This window comes from Pelecanus crispus, chromosome 1 (genome assembly GCF_030463565.1).
Source record: "Pelecanus crispus isolate bPelCri1 chromosome 1, bPelCri1.pri, whole genome shotgun sequence".
NCBI classification, from domain to species: Eukaryota; Metazoa; Chordata; class Aves; order Pelecaniformes; family Pelecanidae; genus Pelecanus; species Pelecanus crispus.
Window position 1 is genome coordinate 1,182,061 of NC_134643.1, and position 25,582 is coordinate 1,207,642.

The 25,582-nt window shown below is 63.5% G+C and overlaps 1 protein-coding gene across 1 annotated transcript in view; it reads left to right on the forward strand.

Annotated features, from left to right (window-relative positions):
* Positions 1-25,582, forward strand: part of SND1 (staphylococcal nuclease and tudor domain containing 1) — a 168,046-nt gene that overhangs the window by 90,099 nt on the left and 52,365 nt on the right. The window contains exons 14-15 of the mRNA XM_075728195.1: positions 4,456-4,528; positions 12,444-12,585. Coding sequence (XP_075584310.1) covers positions 4,456-4,528; positions 12,444-12,585 — 215 coding nt within the window. The remainder of the gene's footprint in view (positions 1-4,455; positions 4,529-12,443; positions 12,586-25,582) is intronic.

The following is a 25,582-nucleotide window of genomic DNA, read 5'->3' on the forward strand; positions in this document are numbered from 1 at the left end:
GGTGTGCACAGTCCAGGTGTGCACAGTTCAGGCGTGCATGGCCCAGGCACATGTGATCCAGGCGTGCACAGTCCATGCGTGCACAGTCCAGGCGTGCATGGCCCAGGCACATGTGATCCAGGCGTGCACAGTCCATGCGTGCACAGTCCAGGCGTGCATGGCCCAGGCACATGTGATCTGGGTGTGCATGGCCCAGTGTGCACGGTGCAGGTGTGCACGGTGCAGGCATGCACAGTCCAGCTGTGCGCAGTTCAGGCGTGCATGGCCCAGACACATGTGATCCAGGCATGCACAGTCCATGTGTGCACGGTCCATGCATGCACAGTCCAGCTGTGCACAGTTCAGGCACGCATGGCCCAGGCACAAGTGATCCAGGCGCACACGCTCCAGCTGTGCACGCTCCAGCTGTGCGCGCTCCAGCTGCCTGCAGGAGGTGACCCCGTTGTTCGAGCCCCCTTGCAGCCCCGTGCCCCCCGCGCCAGGGCTGTGTCCCTGCGCCCCGTCTCTGCGCGGGGAGCTCTGCCCGTGCCTTGCTGCTCCGTGGGGAGAAGCCCGGAGCCAGCTGCACCCCAGCCACCCTCCCGCACCCCGTCCTAGCCCAGGGTGACACGGCGATGAGCGACGGGCACCCCTTTCCGGCTGAGCTGCCACCCACCCTGCCGCTCCCGTGCCCCCCACAGGTGCTGGCCCGGCTCCGGCTGCACCGGCGGCAACGGCACAGCCGGCCCCAGCAGGGCGGTGGGATTTCAGCTCCTCCTCGACAGCAACTTCGGCAGCAGCTGACGGCGCTGTGCCAACAGCAGGGGAGAGCAGCTCTGAGGGGGTTGCTGCCAGCCCGCCGTGCAAGACTCTGCTCAGTTTTACCGCAAGGCGCTCGCTTTTGAGGGGGAAGGCTGATAAATGGGCTCTCGTGCTCCCTTCCCCCCGCCCCGCCCCGTGCGGCATGGGATCGGCGCCTGGCAGATTGCTTGGGACCTCATTGCCGAGCAGCGGGGAATGTGCCTTTTGGAAAGCGGATGTGCCTGGCATGAAGGCAGCAGCTCGGAGCGCGCCGGCGTGGGCGATCCTCCAGCCGGGCATCGGGATAGCCGGGGTGGGATGCGGTGGATGGAGCCTGCAGCCGCGCTCCGGGCGTGTGGGGTGGGGTCCGAGCTCGGATGTGCCGAATATCAGGATGCTCGGATGTCCCTGCATAGCAGGATGCTCGGATGTCCCCGCATATCAGGATGCTCGGATGTCCCTGCATAGCAGGATGCTCGGATGTCCCTGCATATCAGGATGCTCGGATGCACCCAATATCGGGATGCTCAGATGTCCTGAATATCGGATGCTTGGATATCCCAAACATGGGGATGCCCAGATGTCCCCGCTCGCTCCCAGCCGTGGGGCTGCGGTTCGGCCCCGAGCGCTGCCGCCCCTGCCCGCAGCGCAGGGGGTCGTGCCGGTGGCGGCTCAGCCGTGCCGTTAGCCGCGGCACACCCCGGTTCCGTGGCTGCTCCGGCGTGGGGCTGGCTGCTTCCCACCGAGCAGAGGAGCTGGCGGCTGCGGGGCAATGCCAGGGGCAGGAGCAAGGGCGAGCATCCCTGGCTGCCCTTGCTCTGGTTCCCAGCCCGTCACGGCACTTGGTTAACTTTGTCTTTCTCCTTAACCTGGGGAAAGAGCTGATTTCCTGAAAAAAAAAAAAAAAAAAAAGCTCCTTCTTGCCAAGCCACTTATCCCCGGGTGCAGCGTTGAGCGGGGAGGGGCATCTCAAAGGAGGGCGAGGGAGAAAGCAGAAATCCTTTTGCTGATTTAACAGGTTGGCTTCTGCCAGACAGCTCCTCGAATGGTCCAGCTCAGCAAATTGATTGCTCTACAAAGCCTCGGTAGCGGCTTTGAATTTTTCCCCTTGTATTTTTATTAGCATCACGGTCCACGCCGAACAAATGCATGCCTCTTGCCCGGGAGCAGCTATTAGATAGGCTTGAAAAATGAGGAGCTTTCATTTCCAGCCTGCTGCAGGAGCCCGAGGACCCGCAGCCCGTGGGCCAGGGGTGAATTTGGGGGACCGTGGGGCGCAGTGGCTTGAGTCACAGGAGCATCCCGTAGCCTGGTGTCGCGGTTTAGCCCCAGGCAGCAGCTCAGCACCACGCAGCCGCTCGCTCACTGCCCCTGCCCCGATGGGATGGGGGAGAGAATCGGAGGAGTAAGAGTGAGAAACACTCCTGGGGTGAGATAAGAACAGTTTAATAATTGAAATAAAGTAAAACAGTAAGGATAATACTAACAGTATAATAATGATAATAATAATAATGATATCCAAAGCAAGTGATGCCCAATGCAATTGCTCACCACCCGCCGACCGATGCCCAGCCAGTTCCCAGCAGCGATCGCTGCTCCCCGCCCAACCCCCCCAGTTTCCATACTGCCCATGACGCCGGATGGTATGGAATGGCCCTTGGGGCAGTTGGGATCAACTCTCCTGGCTGTGCCCCCTCCCAGCTCCTTGTGCCCCTGGCAGAGCATGGGAAGCTGCAAGGTCCTTGACTGGCATAAGCAGTACTGAGCAACAACTAAACCATCAGCGTGTTATCAACATTCTTCTCCTACTAAATCCAAAACACAGCACTACGCCAGCTATTAGGAAGAAAATTAACTCTATCCCAGCCGAAAACAGGACACCTGGGGAACGAAAAGTGGAGCAAAGAGGTTGAAACTCCTGCCGGCCGCCCTCCCGTTGCGGAGGGACGTCCTGCGGTGCCTGGGGACGGGGGACCAGCGCTGATGAAGCCAGGCTGGCTTTGCTGGGCAAGTCTCCGGCTCCAGGCATCCTTCGGGATGAGCCCAAGGTTCTGCCTGGCCCGGCTGCGGGCGCTGGCGAGCCCGAGCCGGGACCGCAGCATCCTCCAGGAGATGTGGGGCAGGGACCTGGTTTCCAGCACCGATTCACCACCCCAGAATCACAGAATCATGGAATCATGGAATCGTTGGGGTTGGGAAAGCCCTTCAAGATCCCCCAGCCCAACCACTGACCCAACACTGCCAAGGCCACCACCAAACCCATCAAGGGCAGAGTCATCATTTCATCTTGCCTGCCTTGGGGGCTGCATTATTTATAATGACAGTAAAACTGGGAATCACTGAGGTTGGGAAGGATCTCTAAGATCATCAGCCCAGCCGTCACCCCAACACCCCCATGCCCACTGAACCATGGCCCCCAGTGCCACCTCTGCCCGTGTTTTGAACCCCTCCAGGGCTGGGGACTCCCCCACCTCTCTGGGCAGCCTGGTCCAGTGCTTGGCCACTCTTGCCATGAAGAAATTTCTCCCAATATCCAACCTAAACCTCCCCTGGCGCAGCTTGAGCCCGTTTCCTCTTGTCCTCTTGTCCTAGAGGGCCCTGCTGCTGCTGGGCTAAAAAAAGAGCCCCAACCCAAAAAACGCCGAGCAGCGGGCTCACGAGCCGCCTCGGGAGCTCGCCCCGGCTGTGCCAAGCCTGCTCGCCTGCGGCGCGGCACCGGCAGGGCGGCAGCGGGCGGTAGCTCCCCGCTCTGTGCCGGTAACACCTGGAAAATCCGCTTGGCCTTTGGAGGCTGGAAAAGGACAAAGCTGCCGTGGGAAGGAGCTCTGGTGAATGCGTGCTGCCCTTTCACCCGCCGCTGCCGGCCCTTCCCGCCCAGCAATAAGCCAACCCGGCTGTAAACTGCATGACAACCAAATAAATCCGCTGCCGGGTCGCCGGCGCGACTGCCCTTGCCGTCCACCCACCAAGGCGACAAGCCCGACGCCGGGGCAATGCGCACCCCGATTCTGCCCGTGCCGTCACCCCCGGTGCCGGTGGGGTGAGGACCGGCGCTGCCACCGTCCCGGGATCTGCTTCGGGGCCGTGGTGCTCGGTCGCGAGCCGATGTCTGCAGCTCTGTCCCTCATCCCCTCCGTGGCCAGGTCTGCAGGTTGATCCCGTCCCGGTGCTGCACCCTCCTCCGCAGGCAGAGCCGGCACGGCAGCCGGCATCCGCGGTGGCTCGGCGCCGTGCTGCAGAACGGGGTCCGGCATCAGTTCGGGGGCACCCGCCCATTTTGCAGCCACGAAGCGCCTTCCATGTGTGGCATTGCTCATCGTCTCTATATTATTTTAACTTATTTCCCTTAGAATCGGAGCGTTCGCTGCGTATTTTGCATTTAAAATGCTTCACGTGGTTATGCGCTGAAAAGAGAAACGGGCGTTAATTTTGCGTCTTGCCGGGGCACTCGCCGTCCTGTTGATCCCTGCCTTTGTGCGGGGCGCAAAGCCGTTTAATTTGGGAACGGGGACGAGTGGTCCCTCTGCTCAGGTGTGTGCTGAGCTCAGGTGAAGGCCGGTAATTGGGATTCGCAGGCTAACGAGCCGGCCGGTCTCCCCGCGGGTGGGCGCGGGGGGCGATGCCTTCCGGCCGCCGCGGCGGGCGCTGACGGCTCGTGCCACCTCTCTTTTGCAGGGCTATCAAGAACGGCAAAGGGCTGCACAGCAAGAAGGAGGTGCCGATTCACCGGGTGGCCGACATCTCCGGGGTAAGAACCTTCCGGCACACGGCGCGGGGAGCGGCCGCGCCGGCAGCGCCACGCGTGAGGTAGTTTGCCGGGATGGGGCGCGGGGAGCAGAGCCGGAGAGGTGCCGGGTGCTGGCATTCCTGCATGGCCCGTGATCCCGCTCGCCGCCCGCGGGATGGGGGGGAATTCTGCGGGCACGGTGCCTGCCCGCCGGCTCTGCCGGGGTCCGCCGGAGCAGACACCGGGCTGGGGATGGCACCGGGGAGCGTGGCAGCCCATCATCCTCCTCCGCCGGCGTTGGTGGCCCTGCGGAAGCTCTTTGTCGCCTTGGTTTGTCACCCGAAAGGGTGAAAGGAGAGTTCTGCTGCGGTTTCCCTTCTCCGGGGAGCAGTGCGGAGGTCTCACCGCGTACCTCGTGCTGGCATCGCCCCGAGCATCGGCGACGAACGTAACCGCCCAGCGCCGCGGGCTTTTGCAGCGCCGGGCTGCCGCGGCGGTGCCAGGTACAGTCGGAAACCGGCGGATAGGAGCCGTGTCCGTGCGTCCGCCCTGGGTTCGATTCCTGCCCGTGCAAGCCTCCCGCCCTGCTTTTAATTGCTGGGGTCTGCAGCCGTGCTTTAACGAGACGGAGACGTCTCGTCCTCCCCAGGCAAAGCCCTCGCCGGGGTCCGTGCCGGGTGCTGGGGACACCCCCGCAGTGGAGCTGCCGGCCCCACAGGGCTCAGCTACGTCTTAGGCTTCTAAAAAACCACGTGCTGGTGCGATTGCCCACGCAGAGGGCGGCAAACGGGCGGTGGTGGGATGCGGGGACGTCCCTGCGCCAAATCCCGCAGCCCCTGTTCCGGCAGGGTCCCTGCGCCGGGGCCGCGCTGCCGCCGGCATCGTTAGGAGCGCCCGTAACTCAATCAGGGCAGCGAGCAAAAGGGATGGAGCCGGGTGGGAGGGAGAGGGCCCCCGCAAACGAAATCAGGCTAATACATCAGGGCTTTTATGAAGATTTGTTAATCTTTTTTAATCTTTAATAGTTTTCCGTAAATTGATCCCGGCCTTAGTGAGCTGCGTGTCAGCAGTTGTGCGGCGTGACGAATGCGGGCGCGCGCCGCACTGACAGCGGCTGCTTTACCGCTGCCAAAATAATTCAATGTGAATTAGCGCCGGCGCGCTCCTCCCGCGGCCCGGGCACGCACCGGGCTCAGCCATCACCCGTGCCTGGGGTCCTGCTTATTGATGTTGAGATATTGATATACTGATGTATTGATATATTGATATATTGATATATAACATCGGGGTGCTGGAGCGTGTCCAGGGAAGGGCAGCGGAGCTGGGGAAGGGTCTGGAGCACAGGGCTGGTGGGGAGCGGCTGAGGGAGCTGGGGGTGTTCAGCCTGGAGAAGAGGAGGCTGAGGGGAGACCTGATCGCTCTGCAGCTCCTGGCAGGAGGGGGCAGGGAGGGGGGTCGGGCTCTTCTCCCAAGGAACAGCGATGGGACGAGAGGGAATGGGCTCAAGCTGCGCCAGGGGAGGTTTAGGTTGGATATTGGGAGAAATTTCTTCATGGCAAGAGTGGCCAAGCACTGGACCAGGCTGCCCAGAGAGGTGGGGGAGTCCCCAGCCCTGGAGGGGTTCAAAACACGGGCAGAGGTGGCACTGGGGGCCATGGTTCAGTGGGCATGGGGGTGTTGGGGTGACGGCTGGGCTGATGATCTTAGAGATCCTTCCCAACCTCAGTGATTCCCAGTTTTACTGTCATTATAAATAATGCAGCCCCCAAGGCAGGCAAGATGAAATGATGACTCTGCCCTTGATGGGTTTGGTGGTGGCCTTGGCAGTGTTGGGTCAGTGGTTGGGCTGGGGGATCTTGAAGGGCTTTCCCAACCCCAACGATTCCATGATTCCATGATTCTACATCGGGGTGCTGGTGACCCCAATGGCAGGACTTGCCGGCGACGCAGAGGCAGAGCCACCGGGCCGAGCTCCGCGCCTTTCTGGCAAAGCGGCACCGGCGCTGGCACGGCGCTAGCGATGGAGTGGCTCGTGTGGCATCGCGCTGGGTCCCTCGCCCGCTGGAGACATCCCTGCCCCCGGGCTCTTCCATACCTGATGCTCCTGCGGTTTTGCCCGTCTGTGCCCGCTACCCATTCCCGGTGCAGCGTCTCCCCTTGCCGTGGCACTCCGTGGCGGAACGCTGTCTGGAAAACACGGGCTTTTGGACTGTTTCGCCCTTTCAGGTCGCGGTGACAGGGCGGGCGCAGGACCCTTGGTGCCACCCCAACCCTGACCCGTGCCGGTGCATCCCACGGGATGGCTTCGGCGCATCCCATGGACATCGACCTGTGCTGCCCACCGGCACGGCACCGGCACGGCATCCTTGTCCCTGCGCCGGCGTCTCTGTCCCCACCCTGCCAAGCTGCCGATCCCCAGCTCTGCCTTACCCTGCCTCCCCATTCCTGAGCATCCCGGTCGCCACGCCAGCCGGGAATTAGCTCAGGGAATTAGCTCAAACGCAGGATTCAGCCTGCTTTTCCTGGCTCCGGCGCAGCCTCCTGCCCTTCCGCCCTGCTTGCACTGGGAAATGTCCCTTCCCTGGGCTTCGAGCCATCCGACGGTGGCTGCCCTGGCATCCCCCTCCAGGCAGGGCATCCCGGGAGCATCCTGCTCCTCTCCAGCATCCCAAGATCTCCCCGGTCCCATCCCCGCTCTGCCCGCAGGCAGGCATTCCCTGCCTGCCGGGAGCCGCAAAGGGAAGCAGCATCCCTCCGCGTGGACCCGCGACGCTGCAGGCAGGAAAAATCCCCCCGGAAAAAATAGAGAAAAGGCAAAGAGGGAAGTGCAGCAGCGATACAAATCCGCTCGAGCTCGCTTCTCCCATTAGCGTGCGCTCCGGCACGAGAGCCCGGCCGCTGGAAAGCCTCCTGTCCTTGTGAAAAGTCCTTGAATAATTTTGCATAATTGGCAGAGCTTCACATAAAAGTCGAGTTAGGATGATTTTTTTTTTTTTTTTTTTTCCCCCCTCGCTGTATTTATGCAGAATTTTCCTTCCATTCCCAGCTAATTAAATGCTCAGAGTATTAAAATAATAGGAAGAGGGATGATACCGCCTGGGCGGGAGGTGCGGGCAAGGAGCGGGGCGGGCAGTGCCGGCAGCGCCGCGGTGGGATGCCCCGGTCTGTCGTGAATTGGGGAGTGATGGGGGTGCCGGGGGGGATTTGCAACCCCCAAGGTGGGTGCATGGAGTAGGCTGGGGGGGGTCGTGCCCTGGAATTGCCTCTTTCTCCCCAGGGACAACGAAAGGAGCCTGAGCTGCCAGCTTGGCGGCGGCGGACAAATCCTGCCCGGCCCTGGGCAGCACTGGCGGTGGGAGCCGAGGCTTGGCGTAGCCGGGATGGGGAAGGGGAGATGCCAGCGTGGTGGAGATCCCCCCGCTTCCCTTCCCCATTCCTCTGTCGCCGACGTCCGAGGATGTCCCCCGACCCTCGATGGAATAAGCCCGGAGCATCCTGACCCGGCACCCACTCCTGCACCCACCCACCACCGAGCCGGTGCTTTGCCGCGCTCCCGGTGCCCCGGCTCCTCCGGAGGCTGCCAGGCCGGCTCCCACGGCGGGATTGGTGAGGGCTGGGGGCTGTTTGCCCATCGCCGGGGCGGTTGCGACTTCACCGTCGCGTGCCGAGCCGGAGGAGCATGGGGTCGCCGGCCCTGGAGAGCGGATCCAGCGGAAGGAGGTCCGGGAGCTCCTCGTCTCCGTCCCCTTCCGAACCGCAGCGCCCGTGTCCGGCTGTCCCCGATGCACCCGCTGGGTCCCTGCCGGAGCTGGGGACGGTGGCGCGGGACGCTGGGCTCGTTCCTCCCACCGCAGAGCCCCGGAGCCGCTTGCGGCGGTGACGGACGGCTGCGCGTGGCCTTCAGCACGAAGCTAAAGCTGGACGCGGTGGCAGCGCCGGCTTCTCCGGGCGGCTGCGGGCTCTCCGCGCCAGCTGCCGCCCATCCCTAAGGCCGCCCGTGTAGTCACGCACCCGTGTGCCGGGCTGGCACAACGGCTCGCACCTACGCCGGGGAGCCAGAGCCGCCCCGCGCGCTCCCGAAATACGCTCCTAGAAATTGCTCCTGGCGTCGGCATGGCCATTGCTCCGCCGGCATCTGCTCTTCTCGCTCCTTCCCCGTCGCACCGGCTGCTCGACACCGCAGCCGCTGGCCGGCGATGCCGCGAACGTGCCGTCCCAGGGCAGCCCAACTGGCCAGGCTTGCGCCGGGGCCGCGGCACGGCACTCGCCGCTGCCGGGAAGAGATTCGCGAGTTTGCGCTGCCGCCACGCAGCCGCGAGGTCTGCGCGGGGACCGGCTCCGTGGCGTGCTCACGGCGAGCACCGGCGCTGCCGTGCATCCCACCGCTCCAGTCAGCGGGGACGGCAGGAGGGGAACCGCCTCGGTGGGGGTGAAGATGCCACATCCCCAGCGTTAAACGCTGCAGCCCTGCGTCGGAGCCCGACCTCCCCCTGCTCCCGCCGTCTCCGTTCCCTCGCCGCGCACCGCGCCACGGCCGCCGAACACCCTCGGTGGGACCGGGGTCAGCGCCGGTGGCGGCTGCGAGGCCGTGGCCGGGGGGGAGCCGTCGGGTAGGGGCCAGCGCAGCCCCATTTTGGGGAGGGTGGACGGGAACCCTCTGGGTCAAACCCCCGGCCCCTGCGTCACGTCCAGCTTTTCCCGGCGCCCGCGGCGAGCAGAGCCAGGAGCACGGGCGTTTCGGCGGCCGAGGCAGCCAGAAAGGCACGAAGCATCCCGGAGCTTGCCAGCACCGCGGCTCCCCGCTGCCTTAATGCCCAAAGCCCCGAATTAACCTGCCCTAAGAGGGACTTTGGGGACCAAGACGCCGTCGTCCCCCCGTGCCGGGCTGCCTCGGCTGCCGGCGCGCCGCGCCGGGCGGGAATCGCCGCTCTCCGCTTCGTATTCCATGCTACCGATGGGCGCTGGCCCGTCTCTGCCCCGCTTGCGGAAGAGCTGCTTCTCCGCTCGGCACATCCCGGTGGGTTTTTCAGGTCACGGTGGGCTCTTTCTTGCAGCTCTTTTTTTTTTTTTCCTTCCCTTAAGCTAATCAAATTGTGACTGTACAGTGATTACCGCTAATTAGTAGCCTGCATTAGCGGCTCCCATTTTAGATTTGCATATGTTAGACCTAAGCGGTTAACGTCGGGTAATGTGGTTTTTCTTCGCCTGCAGATTGCACTTACACGTGTCGTATTAACTTCTTGACTGCACAGCTGCTAAAAAAAAAAAAAAAAAGCCTCGCCGGGTGCGTTTCGTGCACGTGGCGGGTAGCGATGCGGCGTCGGGGGGTGATGTGGCGTCGGGGGGTGTTGCAGCGTCGGGGGGTGTTGCAGCGTTGGGGGGTGATGCGGCGTCGGGGGGCGATGCGGCGTCGGGGGGTGATGCGGCGTCGGGGGGTGATGCGGCGTCGCGGAGTTTTGCGGCGTCGGGGGGTGATGCGATGTCAGGGGGTGATGCGGCGTCGGGGGGTGATGCGGCGTCCGGGGGTGATGCGGCATCAGGGGGTGATGCAGCGTCAGGGGTGGTGCGGCGTCAGGGGGTGATGCGGCGTCAGGGTGATGCGGCGTCGGGGGGTGGTGCGGCGTCAGGGGGTGATGCAGCGTTGGGGGGCGATGCGGCGTCGGGGGGCGATGCAGCGTCAGGGGTGATGCGGCGTCAGGGGGTGATGCGGCGTCGGGGGGTGGTGCGGCGTCGGGGGGTGATGCGGCGTCGTGGGGTGATGCGGCGTCGGGGGGTGATGCGGTGTTGGGGGGTGATGGAGCATTGGGGGATGATGCAGCATCGGGGTGATGTGGCGTCGGGGGGTGATGCAGTGTCGTGGGGCGATGCGGCGTCGGGGGGTGATGCGGCATCAGGGGGCAATGCAGCGTCGGGGGGTGATGCGGCGTCGGGGGTGGTGCGGCGTCGAGGGGTGTTGCAGCGTCACGGGGCGATGCGGCGTCGGGGGGCGATGCAGCGTCAGGGGGTGATGCGGTGTCGGGGGGTGATGCAGCGTCGGGGGGTGATGCGGCGTCGGGGGGTGATGCAGCAGGATTTTGGGGGGGTCTTTGCACGCCAGCCCTGCCCCCGCCGGCCTGCCTGGGGGGTCCGGTTTGCCTGGGACCCCTTTGCGGCTGCACGGGGCGGGTGCCTGCGGCGAAGGGAGCTGGCACGTCAGCACGAAGGCGCTGCTTGCGCGGCGGGGGAGCCGCCAGTGCCGTGGGGCTGGGTGGGCGTGCTGCCGCCCCGGGCTTTTCGGCACCGCGAGGCTCCGGGAGAAAGCGGCCGAAGCACCGGTGTGGCAGGTGCCGGTGCCCTTTTCCTCTGCCGAAGCCGGAGGACGGCAGCTCTGGCGCGTGGGGACCGCTGAGATCTGCGCCCGCTCGATGCACGGAGCAGCTCCGGGTCGTCGACCGGCAGCACCGGGGGCCGCCGCCGCGGCACGGGCCGGCTCCACGCGGCCGGCAGCTTTGGGTCACGCACGTCAGCGAGCGAGCAGCCGCCCGCTGCACCGGAGCGGATTCAAAGCAGGGTGCACACAAACGCCGACCCCCTTGCTCTTGCCGTTCCGCCAGCTGCCCGCGCCGCCGGCACCGATACCTGCCGGAGCGGCGGGCAGTGCCGCGCACCTCTTGCTCCTTCGGCTCCCGCTGCTCGTGCCGCGGCTCCCTCATCCCCGGAGGGGCCCGGAGCTTTGCCTTTTCCGCCGCTGCCATCTTACAGCCGGCTCTGGAAGCAGCTCCGGCTCCTCTGCCAGCAGATTCCAGCGCCTTCCCCCTCCCGCCCTGGCTCCCGGCCTCTGCTCCAGAGATTTTACCGCCGCCTCCGCTCGCCCGCTTCCCCCAGCCGAGCCCCTTCCCTCCCCACGCCGCTGCCTTTCCAACGCCGGCGGCGTGCATTTAGCTTCATAAAAGTTATTAAGCCCCGCTCCGGCCCCGCCGCCCCGGCTGCGGACCAGCTCCTGCCTCCGTCCCTGCGCCCGGCAGAGCCGGCTCCAGGTTCTGCCGAGAGGTGCCTGGTTTTGGCCGTGGCACGCTCCCTTCTCTCCTCCGCAGCTCCTTTTTCTAAATTCAAGCCGGAGCGAGATAAAAAGCTACCTGGCTGCCTTTTATTTGGGGAGCCGCTTTTTTTTCCCCATTTCTTCCTTGCGTAAATAAATTGGGAGCTTGCGACACGGAGCCTCTCGCCCCCGGGACAGGCGGCACAAAGAGTTGCCGGCCGAAGCCGCCACGCCGAAACTCAGCCGGCGGGGCCGAGATGGCCGCTGGCGCCTGCGGTTCCCCGGCTGCGGCCGCACCGTGCGCCGGAGGGGTTTCAGCCGCGGCCCCGGGTTGCGGAGGCGGCGATGCTCGCGGTGGTGCCGCTGGGTGGGCACCCCAGGGATGCAGGCACCGCTCTGCGCCGGAGCATCCCAACACCCCTGCCGCCAGCCCAAGCTACTCAGCAGCTCGTTAAGTTTTTATTAATGAAGGTGCCTGAATTTATACGCGGGGGCTCACTGCTGGGAAGGGAGCAGGCGGCGTGCGGAGCGGGGGTTTCCCGGGAATCGCGGGCTACTCCGTTACGGAAGGGAGGGATGGGATCCGGGCTGCCTGCTCCTGCCTGCACCCAGGCAGCCGTCCCCGTGCTGGAGCGGTCGGAGCCCGCACCCCCGGGATGCGGGGGGCAGGATTGGGGTGCAGGATCCATCCCGAGCTGGGAGAAGCGGGAGCCTGCCCGCATCCTGCGTCCCTCCGCAGCTGGCACGGGGCAGGCGAGGCCAATCCGGGCACTGCGCCCGCGGCAAGGGGCGGCTGCTGTCCCCACCACGGGGGACGTTGGGGTGCCGGCGCGTCCTCGCACACCGAGGAGGGCAATGGGTGCCCCCGGCACGCCGCACCCCCCGCCCTCACCCCCCAATTTTCTCCCCCGCTGCCAGGACACCCAGAAGGCGAAGCAGTTCCTGCCCTTCCTGCAGCGCGCCGGCCGCTCCGAGGCCGTGGTGGAGTACGTCTTCAGCGGCTCCCGGCTGAAGCTCTTCATGCCAAAGGAAACCTGCCTCATCACCTTCCTCCTCGCAGGTGAGCCCCCGCCGGGCGCAGGATCCAGTGGGATCTGACCTTGGGGGGGTTAATTGAGCCGGGGAGCACTAATTCATGGAATCATGGAATCGTTGGGGTTGGCCAAGCCCTTCAAGATCCCCCAGCCCAACCATTGACCCAACACTGCCAAGGCCACCGCCAAACCCATCAAGGGCAGAGTCATCATTTCATCTTGCCTGCCTTGGGGGCTGCATTATTTATAATGACAGTAAAACTGGGAATCACTGAGGTTGGGAAGGATCTCTAAGGTCATCAGCCCAGCCGTCACCCCAACACCCCCATGCCCACTAAACCATGGCCCCCAGTGCCACCTCTGCCCGTGTTTTGAACCCCTCCAGGGCTGGGGACTCCCCCACCTCTCTGGGCAGCCTGGTCCAGTGCTTGGCCACTCTTGCCATGAAGAAATTTCTCCCAATATCCAATCTAACTGGCGAAGGCCAGAGGGTTCGGGTGCTGCCGGGGGCTCTTTATGCTGCTCCTGCCCTCTCCCCACACCCCAGTGGTGCCTGCGCCCCGGCTGTGCCCCCCCAGACTGGGGTTTGGGTGCCTCCTGCCCCTCTCCGTGCCCTGTGGCGTGGCCGCTCGCCCCCTTGGCCCCCCTCGACCCTCGTGCTGCGGGCAGGGCACGCAGGGCGGGCAGGGCGCTTGCCTGCAGCATGGAGCCGGGGAGTGCTCCGACAATCTCAAGGGACGGAGAGCAGCCCTGCGGAGAAGGACTTGGGGGTGCTGGGGGATGAAAAGCTGGACACGAGCCGGCAATGTGCACTGGCAGCCCAGAAAGCCAACCCCACCCTGGGCTGCACCCCCAGCAGCGTGGCCAGCGGGGCGAGGGAGGGGATTCTGCCCCTCTGCCCCGCTCTGGGCAGACCCCCCTGCAGCCCTGCGCCCAGCTCGGGGCCCTCAGCACAGGGACACGGAGCTGCTGGAGCGGGGCCAGGGGAGCCCACAGAAATGCCCCGAGGGCCGGAGCCCCTCTGCTGCGGGGCCAGGCTGGGGGGGCTGGGGGTGCTCAGCCTGGAGAGGAGGGGGCTGCGGGGAGGCCTGAGTGCGGCCTGGCAGTGCTGAGAGGGGCTGCAGGAAGGGGGGGGCGAGCTTGAGCAAGGCCTGTTGGGACAGGACAGGGAGTAATGGATTTAAACTAAAGAAGGAGAGATTTAGACTGGATATAAGGGAGAAATGTTTTACGCTGAGGGTGGTGAGGCACTGGCCCAGGTTGCCCAGAGAGGCGGTGGAGGCCCCATCCCTGGGAACATCCCAGGCCAGGCTGGACGGGGCTGTGAGCACCCTGGGCTGGTTAAAGCTGTCCCTGGCACTGCAGGGGCTGGGCTGGGGGGGCTCTGAAGGGCCCTGCCCACCCAAAGCATCCCATGGTTCCATGATTCCATGATTCCATGATTCCATGATTCCATGATTCCATGATTCTATGATTCCATGATTCTATGGTTCCATGATTCTATGCTTCCATGATTCCATGATTCTATGCTTCCATGGTTCCATGATTCCATGATTCTATGATTCTATGCTTCCATGATTCCATGATTCTATGCTTCCATGATTCTGTGGTTCCATGGTTCCATGATTCCATGGTTCCATGATTCCATGATTCTATGGTTCCATGATTCCATGATTCCATGGTTCCATGGTTCCATGATTCCATGATTCCATGATTCCGTGGTTCCATGATTCCATGATTCCATGATTCTATGGTTCCATGATTCCATGATTCCATGGTTCCATGGTTCCATGATTCCATGACTCTGTGATTCCACGATTCCATGATTCTATGGTTCCATGATTCCATGACTCTGTGATTCCACGATTCCATGATTCCATGGTTCTGTGATCCTACACCTGCAGCCATGGGGGGCCCTGGAAGGCTGCTCTCTCCGCCAAAACCACGGAGCACGCGGCCGAGCCCAGGAGCGTCGCGCGGCTCGGGGAGGCGGTGGCGGGGCCGCGGGACCCCCGGGGACACGTGGGGACAGGGACGAGCGCGAGCGGCTCCTGCGCCCGGCGCTCAGCCGGGCCGGGCTGATGGAGGCCGACGGGCGCTCGGCCGCGCGCCGGCGCGCATCCCGGCGTGCACACGGCGGTTGTTTTGGTAGGTCCTACGAAAACCCGAAAGATTCCCCTACTAAAGCAGTCCCGCTCGCGGTGCGTGCTTCAGCCAAGGCTCGGAGCAGAGCGCGGTAGCAGCGTTGCAAAGCCCGGGCGTCGGCAGGTGCCACCTTCTCGGCCGGCAGCGCGCCGGGACGGGGGAGCCCAGCGCCGGTGAGAGCGGCGGCGCGCAGAGCCTCCGCCGGCGGTGCCGGATCCGGCGCTGGGAGGGGATGAGGGGCGGCTCATCATTCAACAGGCAAGCGCAGGTCAACCAGGGGATGGGGCCCAGCCAGCACGGGCTCATGGATGGTCCTGCTTGACCAACCTGATCTCCTTCTATGACCTGGTGACCCACCTGGGGGATGATGGAAAGGCTGTGGGTGTCGTCTACCTGGACTTTAGCAAAGCTTTTGACACCGTCTCCCATAATATTCTCCTTGGGAAGCTGGCAGCTCTTGGCTTGGACGGGCGTAGTCTTCGCTGGGTAAAAAACTGGTTGGGTGGCCGAGCCCAGAGAGCTGTGGTGAATGGAGTTAAGTGCAGATGGCGGCCGGTCACCAGCGGTGTTCCCCAGGGCTCAGTGTTGGGGCCAGCCTTGTTTAATGTCTTTATCGATGATCTGGATGAGGGGATCGGGTGCACCCTCAGTAAGTTTGCAGATGACACCAGGCTGGGTGGGAGTGTCGATCTGCTGGAGGGTGGGATGGCCCTGCAGAGGGACCTGGCCAGGCTGGACCCATGGGCCCAGGCCAACTGTGTGAGGTTCAACAAGGCCAAGTGCCGGGTCCTGCACTTGGGGCACAACAACCCCATGCAGCGCTGCAGGCTGGGGGAAGAGTGGCTGGGAGCTGCCTGGCCGAAAAGGACCTGGGGGTGTTGGTCGACAGCGGCTGAACATGAGCCAGCAGTGTGCCCAGGTGGCCAAGAAGGCCAACAGCATCCTGGCTTGTGTCAGGAACAGTGTGGCCAGCAGGAGCAGGGAGGTGATTGTGCCCCGTGCTCGGCGCTGGTGGGGCCGCACCTGGAATGCTGTGCCCAGTTTTGGGCCCCTCAGCACAAGGAGGACATTGGGGTGCTGGAGTGTGTCCAGGGAAGGGCAGCGGAGCTGGGGCAGGGTCTGGAGCACAGGGCTGGTGGGGAGCGGCTGAGGGAGCTGGGGGTGTTCAGCCTGGAGAAGAGGAGGCTGAGGGGAGACCTGATCGCTCTGCAGCTCCTGGCAGGAGGGGGCAGGGAGGGGGGTCGGGCTCTTCTCCCAAGGAACAGCGATGGGACGAGAGGGAATGGGCTCAAGCTGCACCAGGGGAGGTTTAGGTTGGATATTGGGAGAAATTTCTTCATGGCAAGAGTGGCCAAGCACTGGACCAGGCTGCCCAGAGAGGTGGGGGAGTCCCCAGCCCTGGAGGGGTTCAAAACACGGGCAGAGGTGGCACTGGGGGCCATGGTTCAGTCTGGTCTGCCCTTGACTGGTTTAGTGTGGACTTGGCAGTGTAGGTTACTGGTTGGACTGGGTGATCTTAAAGGGCTTTTCCAACCTAAGCGATTCTAGGATTCTAGGATGCTATGATCTCGCGCTCCCGTTTCTATGGCGATAACCGTGTGTAAAGGATGACCCTGAACGCCGATCGTTCACAACTTGGTTATGAAAAATTCAATAAGCGTATAAATAGATCTCACACGGGGATCAAAACACCGAGGTTTCCGTAAGCAACAGCTCTTGCCGCTCCCACCAAAGGAATATTTATCCCGGGGGGGGGGGGGGGGGGGGAGCGTGGGGGCCGAGATGGATTCGGGAAATCTTTTCTTCCCGCAGCCGGGGAACGCTGGGCGCGCTGGGAGCAGCTGCCTGCCTGCACCGCCTGCGCCCGCTCGCCGCGCCCAGAGGCTCTGCGGCCACCGGCAACCGGGCTGGGGAGCACCGGGGGTTTTGGGGAGCGGGAAGGAGCGCACACCCGCTCCCGGTGATGCTCCCAGTGATGCTCCTGGCGATGCTCCCGGCGATGCTCCCGGCGATGCTCCCAGCAATGCTCCCAGCGCCCGGCTCAAACCGCTGAGCCGGGGTGGCCGGCAACGATGCCACGGTCCGCGGCTTGGCGCCCGCTCGCTCCGGCCAGCAAACCCCGGCCCCTCGCCCCCCCTCCAGCCCTCTCCCGCTGCGCCCAAAGCTGCAGGTCCCCGCCCGAGCTCCGGGTGCCGGCAGACCGCTCGCTCCTCGTGGGACCCAGCCAGGGACCCCCGGTCGCACCGGTGTGCCCAGACCCACCCCGAGCGATGCCCTGGCCGGGGGACAGCCCGTCCTCGGGGCCGGCCGGAGCACGAGCATCCCCAGCCCCGCTCCCGGCTGGCTCCTGCCGCGTGGGAAGCGCGTCCTAAACCTGCCCTTCTCCGCGTATAAATAGTGGCGCAGCCGGATTTATAATTAACCGTTCTTAAAGTCAGCTGCAAAAGACAGGGAAATGAGACTCCCCCTGCCTTGCCTGCCACTGAGCCATTAAAATTTTAAGAGGCGCTAAAACTCCCACGTGCTCGGGAGGGGGAATTGAGGGGGATTTAAATAGTTCTGGTTTAAAAGGCTGCCACTGGCTTCGGCCGCGTTTCGTACGCGAGGATCCTGCCGGCTCCTCCGAGCGCTGCCTGCGAGAGGAGCTGGGGGCAGAGCACCATCCCGGCGGAGCCAGCATCGTCCCCGCGTCCCGCTGGCACGCTCGGTGACGCTCTCCCCGATTTCGGGCCCTGCACTGGGCTGGGATTTAGCTTCCCTCCCGGCGCTTGAGCGGCCACTTCATGGGAGCGGGGAAGGAGCGGCCGCGGTTCCCGGCACTGGCGGTGGCGGCCCAGCGTGCCCCATCCTCTTCCTCGCCGGCGGGATGCCCGCGGCCGATGCCGGCGGACGGCGCCGTGGGCTGGGGATGCGCGCCCCGGCTCCCACGGGACCTCTGCGGGATCAGCAGTGATGAATCCCCTTCCCGTGGCGGGATGAACCGGCTCCCGCTGTCCCTCCCCAGGGAACGGCACTCAAATCCGCCCATCCCTGCCGGCGACGCCGGTTCCCGGCCGCTCGCGGCGAGTCAGGAAGGCTCCGGCTCGGCCTTTCCGCTTAGTTGGATAATTTTTAAATTAAAGGGGAGGGGGCGGGGAGGGCGCTGGGGCGGCCTGGAAATGGATGGCTCCGGGGGGAGCGCGCTCGCTGCAAGTTATATTTAATCCCCGTTGCTGTGGAGACCGCCTGGCTGTCGCCCGCTCCCAGGGGCTGAGTTTGCTCCAAAAAGTTCCCAAAGTGGTGAATACCCCGCCAGCCCCGGCTGCCTTGGGTGGTCCCCAGCCGTCGGGGGTCCCTGGAGCGACTGGGGATGCGCTGCGGCCAGGGTGCCCGTGGGGTGCAGCGGGCACCCAGGGGCCGAGCCACCCCGGCCGCCTCCGTCGCCTCCCGCGTGCTGCCCTTCGCCAGGGAGCTCAATTAGAGGGGTGGGCGTAACGAGGGGGCGGCGCGGCGCTTGGGCCGCGCTCTGGAGCGCAGATTTTGGGGGTGTCTGGAGCTGGGGTGCCCGTAGGCAGCTGCAGCCCTCCCGGAAATGCGGCTGCGGCCCTTTGCAGCAGCCTCTGCGTCTGCCGGGGTGTCCCGCGGCGCACAGGAGCATCCTGCGGCGCACAGCAGCAGCCCACCTTGCACAGGAGCATCCCACGGCGCACAGGATCATCCCGTGCTGCACAGGAGCATCCTGCATTGCCCAGGAGCATTCCGCAGTGCACAGGAGTGCCCTGCATTGCCCAGGAGCATCCCATGTTGCACAGGAGCATCCCGCATTGCACAGGAGCATCCCACGTTGCACAGGAGTGTCCTGCATTGCACAGGAGCATCCCGCATTGCACAGGAGCATCCCACGTTGCACAGGAGTGTCCTGCATTGCACAGGAGCATCCCGCATTGCACAGGAGCATCCCACGTTGCACAGGAGTGTCCTGCATTGCACAGGAGCATCCCATGTTGCACAGGACCATTCCACATTGCACAGGAGCATCCTGCATTGCACAGGACCATTCTGCATTGCACAGGAGCATCCCATGTTGCACAGGATCAGCCTGCATTGCCCAGGAGCATCCCGCAGCACACAGGAGCATCCCGCGGTGCACAGGACCATTCCGCATTGCACAGGAGCATCCTGCCTTGCACAGGACCATTCCTCATGGCACAGGAGCATCCCATGTTGCACAGGAGCATCCTGCATTGCCCAGGAGCTTCCCACGTTGCACAGGAGCGTCCTGCATCGCACAGGATCATCCCATGTTGCACAGGATCATCCTGAGTTGCACAGGAGCACCCTGCATTGCCCAGGAGCATCCCGCAGCGCACAGGAGCATCCCGCGGTGCACAGGAGCATCCTGCCTTGCACAGGACCATTCCGCATTGCACAGGATCATCCCGTGCTGCACAGGAGCATCCTGCATTGCCCAGGAGCATCCCACGTTGCACAGGAGCGTCCTGCATCGCACAGGATCATCCCATGTTGCACAGGATCATCCCGAGTTGCACAGGAGCATCCTGCATTGCCCAGGAGCATCCCGTGCTACACAGGAGCATCCTGAGTTGCACAGGAGCATCCCACATTGTGCAGGATCATCCTGTGCTGCACAGGAGTGTCCTGCATTGCACAGGAGCATCCCATGTTGCACAGGACCATTCCACATTGCACAGGAGCATCCTGCATTGCACAGGACCATTCTGCATTGCACAGGAGCATCCCATGTTGCACAGGATCAGCCTGCATTGCCCAGGAGCATCCCGCAGCACACAGGAGCATCCCGCGGTGCACAGGACCATTCCGCATTGCACAGGAGCATCCTGCCTTGCACAGGACCATTCCTCATTGCACAGGAGCATCCCATGTTGCACAGCAGCATCCTGCATTGCCCAGGAGCTTCCCACGTTGCACAGGAGCGTCCTGCATCGCACAGGATCATCCCATGTTGCACAGGATCATCCTGAGTTGCACAGGAGCACCCTGCATTGCCCAGGAGCATCCCGCAGCGCACAGGAGCATCCCGCGGTGCACAGGAGCATCCTGCCTTGCACAGGACCATTCCGCATTGCACAGGATCATCCCGTGCTGCACAGGAGCATCCTGCATTGCCCAGGAGCATCCCACGTTGCACAGGAGCGTCCTGCATCGCACAGGATCATCCCATGTTGCACAGGATCATCCCGAGTTGCACAGGAGCATCCTGCATTGCCCAGGAGCATCCCGTGCTACACAGGAGCATCCTGAGTTGCACAGGAGCATCCCACATTGTGCAGGATCATCCTGTGCTGCACAGGAGTGTCCTGCATTGCACAAGAGCATCCCGCATTTCGCAGGAGCATCCTGCATCACACAGGATCATCCCATGTTGCACAGGATCATCCCGAGTTGCACAGGAGCGTCCTGCATTGCACAGGATCACCCTGCATCGCACAGGAGCATCCCACGTTGCACAGGAGTGCCCTGCATCGCACAGGATCATCCTCCGTTGCACAGGAGTGCCCTGCATCGCACAGGATCATCCTCCGTTGCACAGGATCAACCTGCATCGCACAGGATCATCCTCCGTTGCACAGGATCACCCTGCATTGCACAGGATCACCCTGCATCGCACAGGGTCACCCTGCATTGCACAGGATCATCCCATGTTGCACAGGAGCATCCCACATTGTGCAGGATCATCCCATGCTGCACAGGAGTGTCCTGCATTGCGCAGGAGCATTCTACATTGCACAGGTTCATCCTACATTGCGCAGGAGCATCCTGCATCACACAGGAGCATCCCGAGTTGCACAGGAGCATCCCACGTTGCACAGGAGCGTCCTGCATTGCACAGGAGCATCCCGTGTTTCACGGGATCACCCTGCATTGCACAGGGTCACCCTGCATTGCACAGGATCGTCCCACGTTGCACAGGAGTGTCCTGCATCGCACAGGATCACCCTGCATTGCACAGGAGCATCCCATGTTGCACAGGAGCATCCCACATTGTGTCGGATCATCCCGTGCTGCACAGGAGCGTCCTGCATTGCACAGGAGCATCCTGCATTGCACAGGATCAGCCAGCATTGCACAGGAGCATCCTGTGTTGCACAGGAGCATCCCACTTTGCGCAGGACCATTCCGCATTGCACAGGATCATCCCGTGCTGCACAGGAGCATCCTGCATTGCCCAGGAGCATCCCATGTTGCACAGGAGCGTCCTGCATCGCACAGGATCATCCCATGTTGCACAGGATCATCCCGAGTTGCACAGGAGCATCCTGCATCACACAGGATCACCCTGCATCGCTCAGGAGCATCCCGCATTGCACAGGATCATCTCATGTTGCACAGGAGTGTCCTGCATTGCACAGGAGCATCCCGAGTTGCACAGGATCATCCTGTCCTGCACAGGTTCATCTCGCATTGCTCAGGAGCATCCTGCATTGTGCAGGAGCATCCCATGCTGCACAGGAGCGTCCTGCATCGCACAGGATCACCCTGCATCGCACAGGATTGTCCCATGTTGTGCAGGAGCGTCCTGCATCGCACAGGATCAGCCTGCATCGCACAGGATTGTCCCATGTTGTGCAGGAGCGTCCTGCATCGCACAGGATCACCCTGCATCGCACAGGATCACCCTGCATCGCACAGGATCGTCCCACGTTGCACAGGAGTGTCCTGCATCGCACAGGATCACCCTGCATTGCACAGGATCACCCTGCATCGCACAGGATCGTCCCACGTTGCACAGGAGCATCCTGCATCACACAGGATCACCCTGCATCGCACGGGATCATCCCACGTTGCACAGGATCACCCTGCATCGCACAGGATCACCCTGCATTGCACAGGATTGTCCCATGTTGTGCAGGAGCGTCCTGCATCGCACAGGATCATCCTGCATCTCACAGGATCGTCCCACGTTGCACAGGAGTGTCCTGCATCACACAGGATCACCCTGCATCGCACAGGATCACCCTGCATCGCACAGGATCGTCCTGCATCTCACAGGATTGTCCCATGTTGTGCAGGAGCGTCCTGCATCGCACAGGATCACCCTGCATTGCACAGGATCACCCTGCATCGCACAGGATCGTCCCACGTTGCACAGGATCACCCTGCATCGCACAGGATCATCCTGCATCTCACAGGATCATCCCACGTTGCACAGGAGTGTCCTGCATCGCACAGGATCACCCTGCATCGCACAGGATCACTCTGCATCGCACAGGATCGTCCCACGTTGCACAGGATCACCCTGCATCGCACAGGATCGTCCCACGTTGCACAGGATCACCCTGCATCGCACAGGATCACCCTGCATCGCACAGGATCACCCTGCATCGCACAGGATCGTCCCACGTTGCACAGGATCACCCTGCATCGCACAGGATCGTCCCACGTTGCACAGGATCACCCTGCATCGCACAGGATCACCCTGCATCGCACAGGATCACCCTGCATCGCACAGGATCGTCCCACGTTGCACAGGATCACCCTGCATTGCACAGGATCGTCCCACGTTGCACAGGATCACCCTGCATTGCACAGGATCGTCCCACGTTGCACAGGATCACCCTGCATTGCACAGGATCACCCTGCATTGCACAGGATCGTCCCACGTTGCACATCCCAGAGCCGCGGCGTGCTGAGCTGGGCTAACGGCGCTGCCGGAGCCGCTTCCTGGGCGCTGGTGCGAAGCACCCCGCTCCCTTCCCAGCCCCCTTGGCGCTCGGGGAGTACGCAGCTCCTGCTCTCCCGCCCCGGCTCTTCTCTGGGGGGCCCTTCCACAGCTGAGGCTCTCTAATCAAGCTGTACACGTTAATTACAGGCTAAAAAGGCAGGTAACGTGCCAATTAGCACAGAAGCTGATGTGCCCCTTCTGTCTCTCCCCGCCGCAGACCCTGCGCATCTGCCAGCGCGGGTATTCCCGGGCTTTGGCTGGATTCCTGGCTTCATCCTGACGGCAGCGCCGGGAGCCGGCGTGGCCGACTCCGGCGAGCCCGCTGCATCGGCCCTGCCGCGCCCTCGGCCCGGCACGCGGGGTGATTGGCCCCACGTCGCTCCGGCCGCTGGCAAGCGCTGAAGCAAGAGCCCGGCGTCTTTGGGGTGGCCCCTGGGGCATGCGGGCATGGGGGGGGGAGGGTTTGGGGTGTCCTGAGCCCCGGAGGGCCCTCGGCATTTTCCGCCGGAGCGGAAACCTGGCAGCAGCGGCGCAGTGGGAGCCGGCGAGGGGAGAGCTGCGGTGGGAATGGCGCTGAATTCCCCGGCTCCTCGCTGGGAGCCAGCGCCTGATGTTATCGCCCTGCCTGCTGTGTTTTCCCTTTCCCTCTCATCTATTAATGGGAGCGTGGATCGTCCTGATAATTTGAAGAATTTCCCAGCCTCCCAACCCCTGCTGCCACCGTTCCCGGCTGCCCTGGCACACCGTGGATGCCCACGGCCGCAGGGGGGGCGGGCGCCCGGATCGGCGAAGCCGTGCACCCCTGCAGCACAGCAGCCTGGCGGAGATGGCTGGTTTGGGGATCCCACCCCAGGGGAGGTTTAGGTTGGATATTGGGAGAAATTTCTTCATGGCAAGAGTGGCCAAGCACTGGACCAGGCTGCCCAGAGAGGTGGGGGAGTCCCCAGCCCTGGAGGGGTTCAAAACACGGGCAGAGGTGGCACTGGGGGCCATGGTTCAGTGGGCATGGGGGTGTTGGGGTGACGGCTGGGCTGATGATCTTAGAGATCCTTCCCAACCTCAGTGATTCCCAGTTTTACTGTCATTATAAATAATGCAGCCCCCAAGGCAGGCAAGATGAAATGATGACTCTGCCCTTGATGGGTTTGGTGGTGGCCTTGGCAGTGTTGGGTCAATGGTTGGGCTGGGGGATCTTAAAGGTCTTTGCCAACCTCAACAATTCCATGATTCTGTGAAATACTGGAGAAAGGCTCCAGCCTGTGTGCGTGTGGGGGGAGAGCGAAGAGCTAGAAAGAGGGACGTGGTGGTGACCCCATCCCTGGAAGCGTTCAAAACACGGGCAGAGGTGGCACTTGGGGACATGGTTCAGTCTGGTCTACCCTTAATTGGTTTGGTGTGGACTTGGCAGTGTTGGGTCAATGGTTGGACTGGGTGATCTTAAAGGTCTTTTCCAACCTCAACGATTCCATGATTCTGTGCTGCACCGAGTCATTAAAGTCATTAAAACTAATGCAGCCCCCAAGGCAGGCAAGATGAAATGATGACTCTGCCCTTGATGGGTTTGGTGGTGGCCTTGGCAGTGTTGGGTCAATGGTTGGGCTGGGGGATCTTGAAGGGCTTGGCCAATCCCAACGATTCCATGATTCCATTCTATGATTCTGTGATTCTCCGGAAAGCTGTGGTGGAGCTGCCGGCAGGCACTGGTGTGCCGTGCCCGCCGGGAGGTGCCGGGGGGGCTGGCACCTCTCCCAGTTCGCGGCACTGGAAAATTAAACTTTTAGCCTGCGTAAGGCAAACTTGGTTATTGAAGCAGCTCTGCCACTAACGAGCCCCGCGCAGCCCTGAGCAATTATTCAGCGGAATGGCTAATGAAAGGTCAGGCGGTTCGGGGGGCTCCGTGCCTTCCCCCACCTCGGGTTTCGGTGAGGGGGGGGTCGCTGCCGTGAGCCGCTGGCGGCACCAGGAGGGTGAAATGGGGGCGAGAGGAGAGGGGGGGTCCTGCTCGGGGGGGACCCCGCGTGCAGCAAGCTGAGGTTATGGGCAGAGCAGCTGGGTTGTCGCCCACCTCCAAGCGCCGGCACCCCGGGGGTCCTCAGCCCTGCGATGGCGGAGCCTGCGTCTGGCTCCATGGGGTCCCTGCTCCGAGGGGTCCCTGCTCCGAGGGGTCCCTGCTCCGAGGGGTCCCTGCTCCATGGGGTCCCTGCTCCGAGGGGTCCCTGCTCCATGGGGTCCCTGCTCCCTGGGGTCCCTGCTCCGAGGGGTCCCTCCTCCATAGTTCTGCTCCATGGTTCTGCTCCGTGGGGTCCTTGGTCCGAGGGGTCCCTGCTCCGAGGGGTCCCTGCTCCGTGGGGTCCCTGCTCCGAGGGGTCCCTGCTCCATGGGGTCCCTGCTCCGAGGGGTCCCTGCTCCGAGGGGTCCCTGCTCCAAGGGGTCCCTGCTCCGAGGGGTCCCTGCTCCGAGGGGTCCCTGCTCTGAGGGGTCCCTGCTCCGAGGGGTCCCTGCTCCAGGGGGTCCCTGCTCTGTGGGGTCCCTGCTCCGTGGGGTCCCTGCTCCCTGGGGTCCCTGCTCCGTGGGGTCCCTGCTCCGAGGGGTCCCTGCTCCCTGGGGTCCCTGCTCCGAGGGGTCCCTGCTCCAGGGGGTCCCTGCTCCGTGGGGTCCCTGCTCCGTGGGGTCCCTGCTCCGAGGGGTCCCTGCTCCATAGTTCTGCTCCATGGTTCTGCTCCGTGGGGTCCTTGCTCCAAGGGGTCCCTGCTCCGAGGGGTCCCTGCTCCGAGGGGTCCCTGCTCTGTGGGGTCCTTGCTCCACGGGGTCCCTGCTCCGAGGGGTCCCTGCTCCGAGGGGTCCTTGCTCCAAGGGGTCCTTGCTCCAAGGGGTCCCTGCTCTCTGGGGTCCCTCCTCCATAGTTCTGCTCCATGGTTCTGCTCTGTGGGGTCCTTGCTCTGAGGGGTCCCTGCTCCGAGGGGTCCCTGCTCCGTGGGGTCCCTGCTCCCTGGGGTCCCTGCTCTGTGGGGTCCTTGCTCCGAGGGGTCCCTGCTCCGAGGGGTCCCTGCTCCGAGGGGTCCCTGCTCTGTGGGGTCCTTGCTCCGAGGGGTCCCTGCTCCGAGGGGTCCCTGCTCCGAGGGGTCCCTGCTCCAAGGGGTCCCTGCTCTCTGGGGTCCCTCCTCCATAGTTCTGCTCCATGGTTCTGCTCCGTG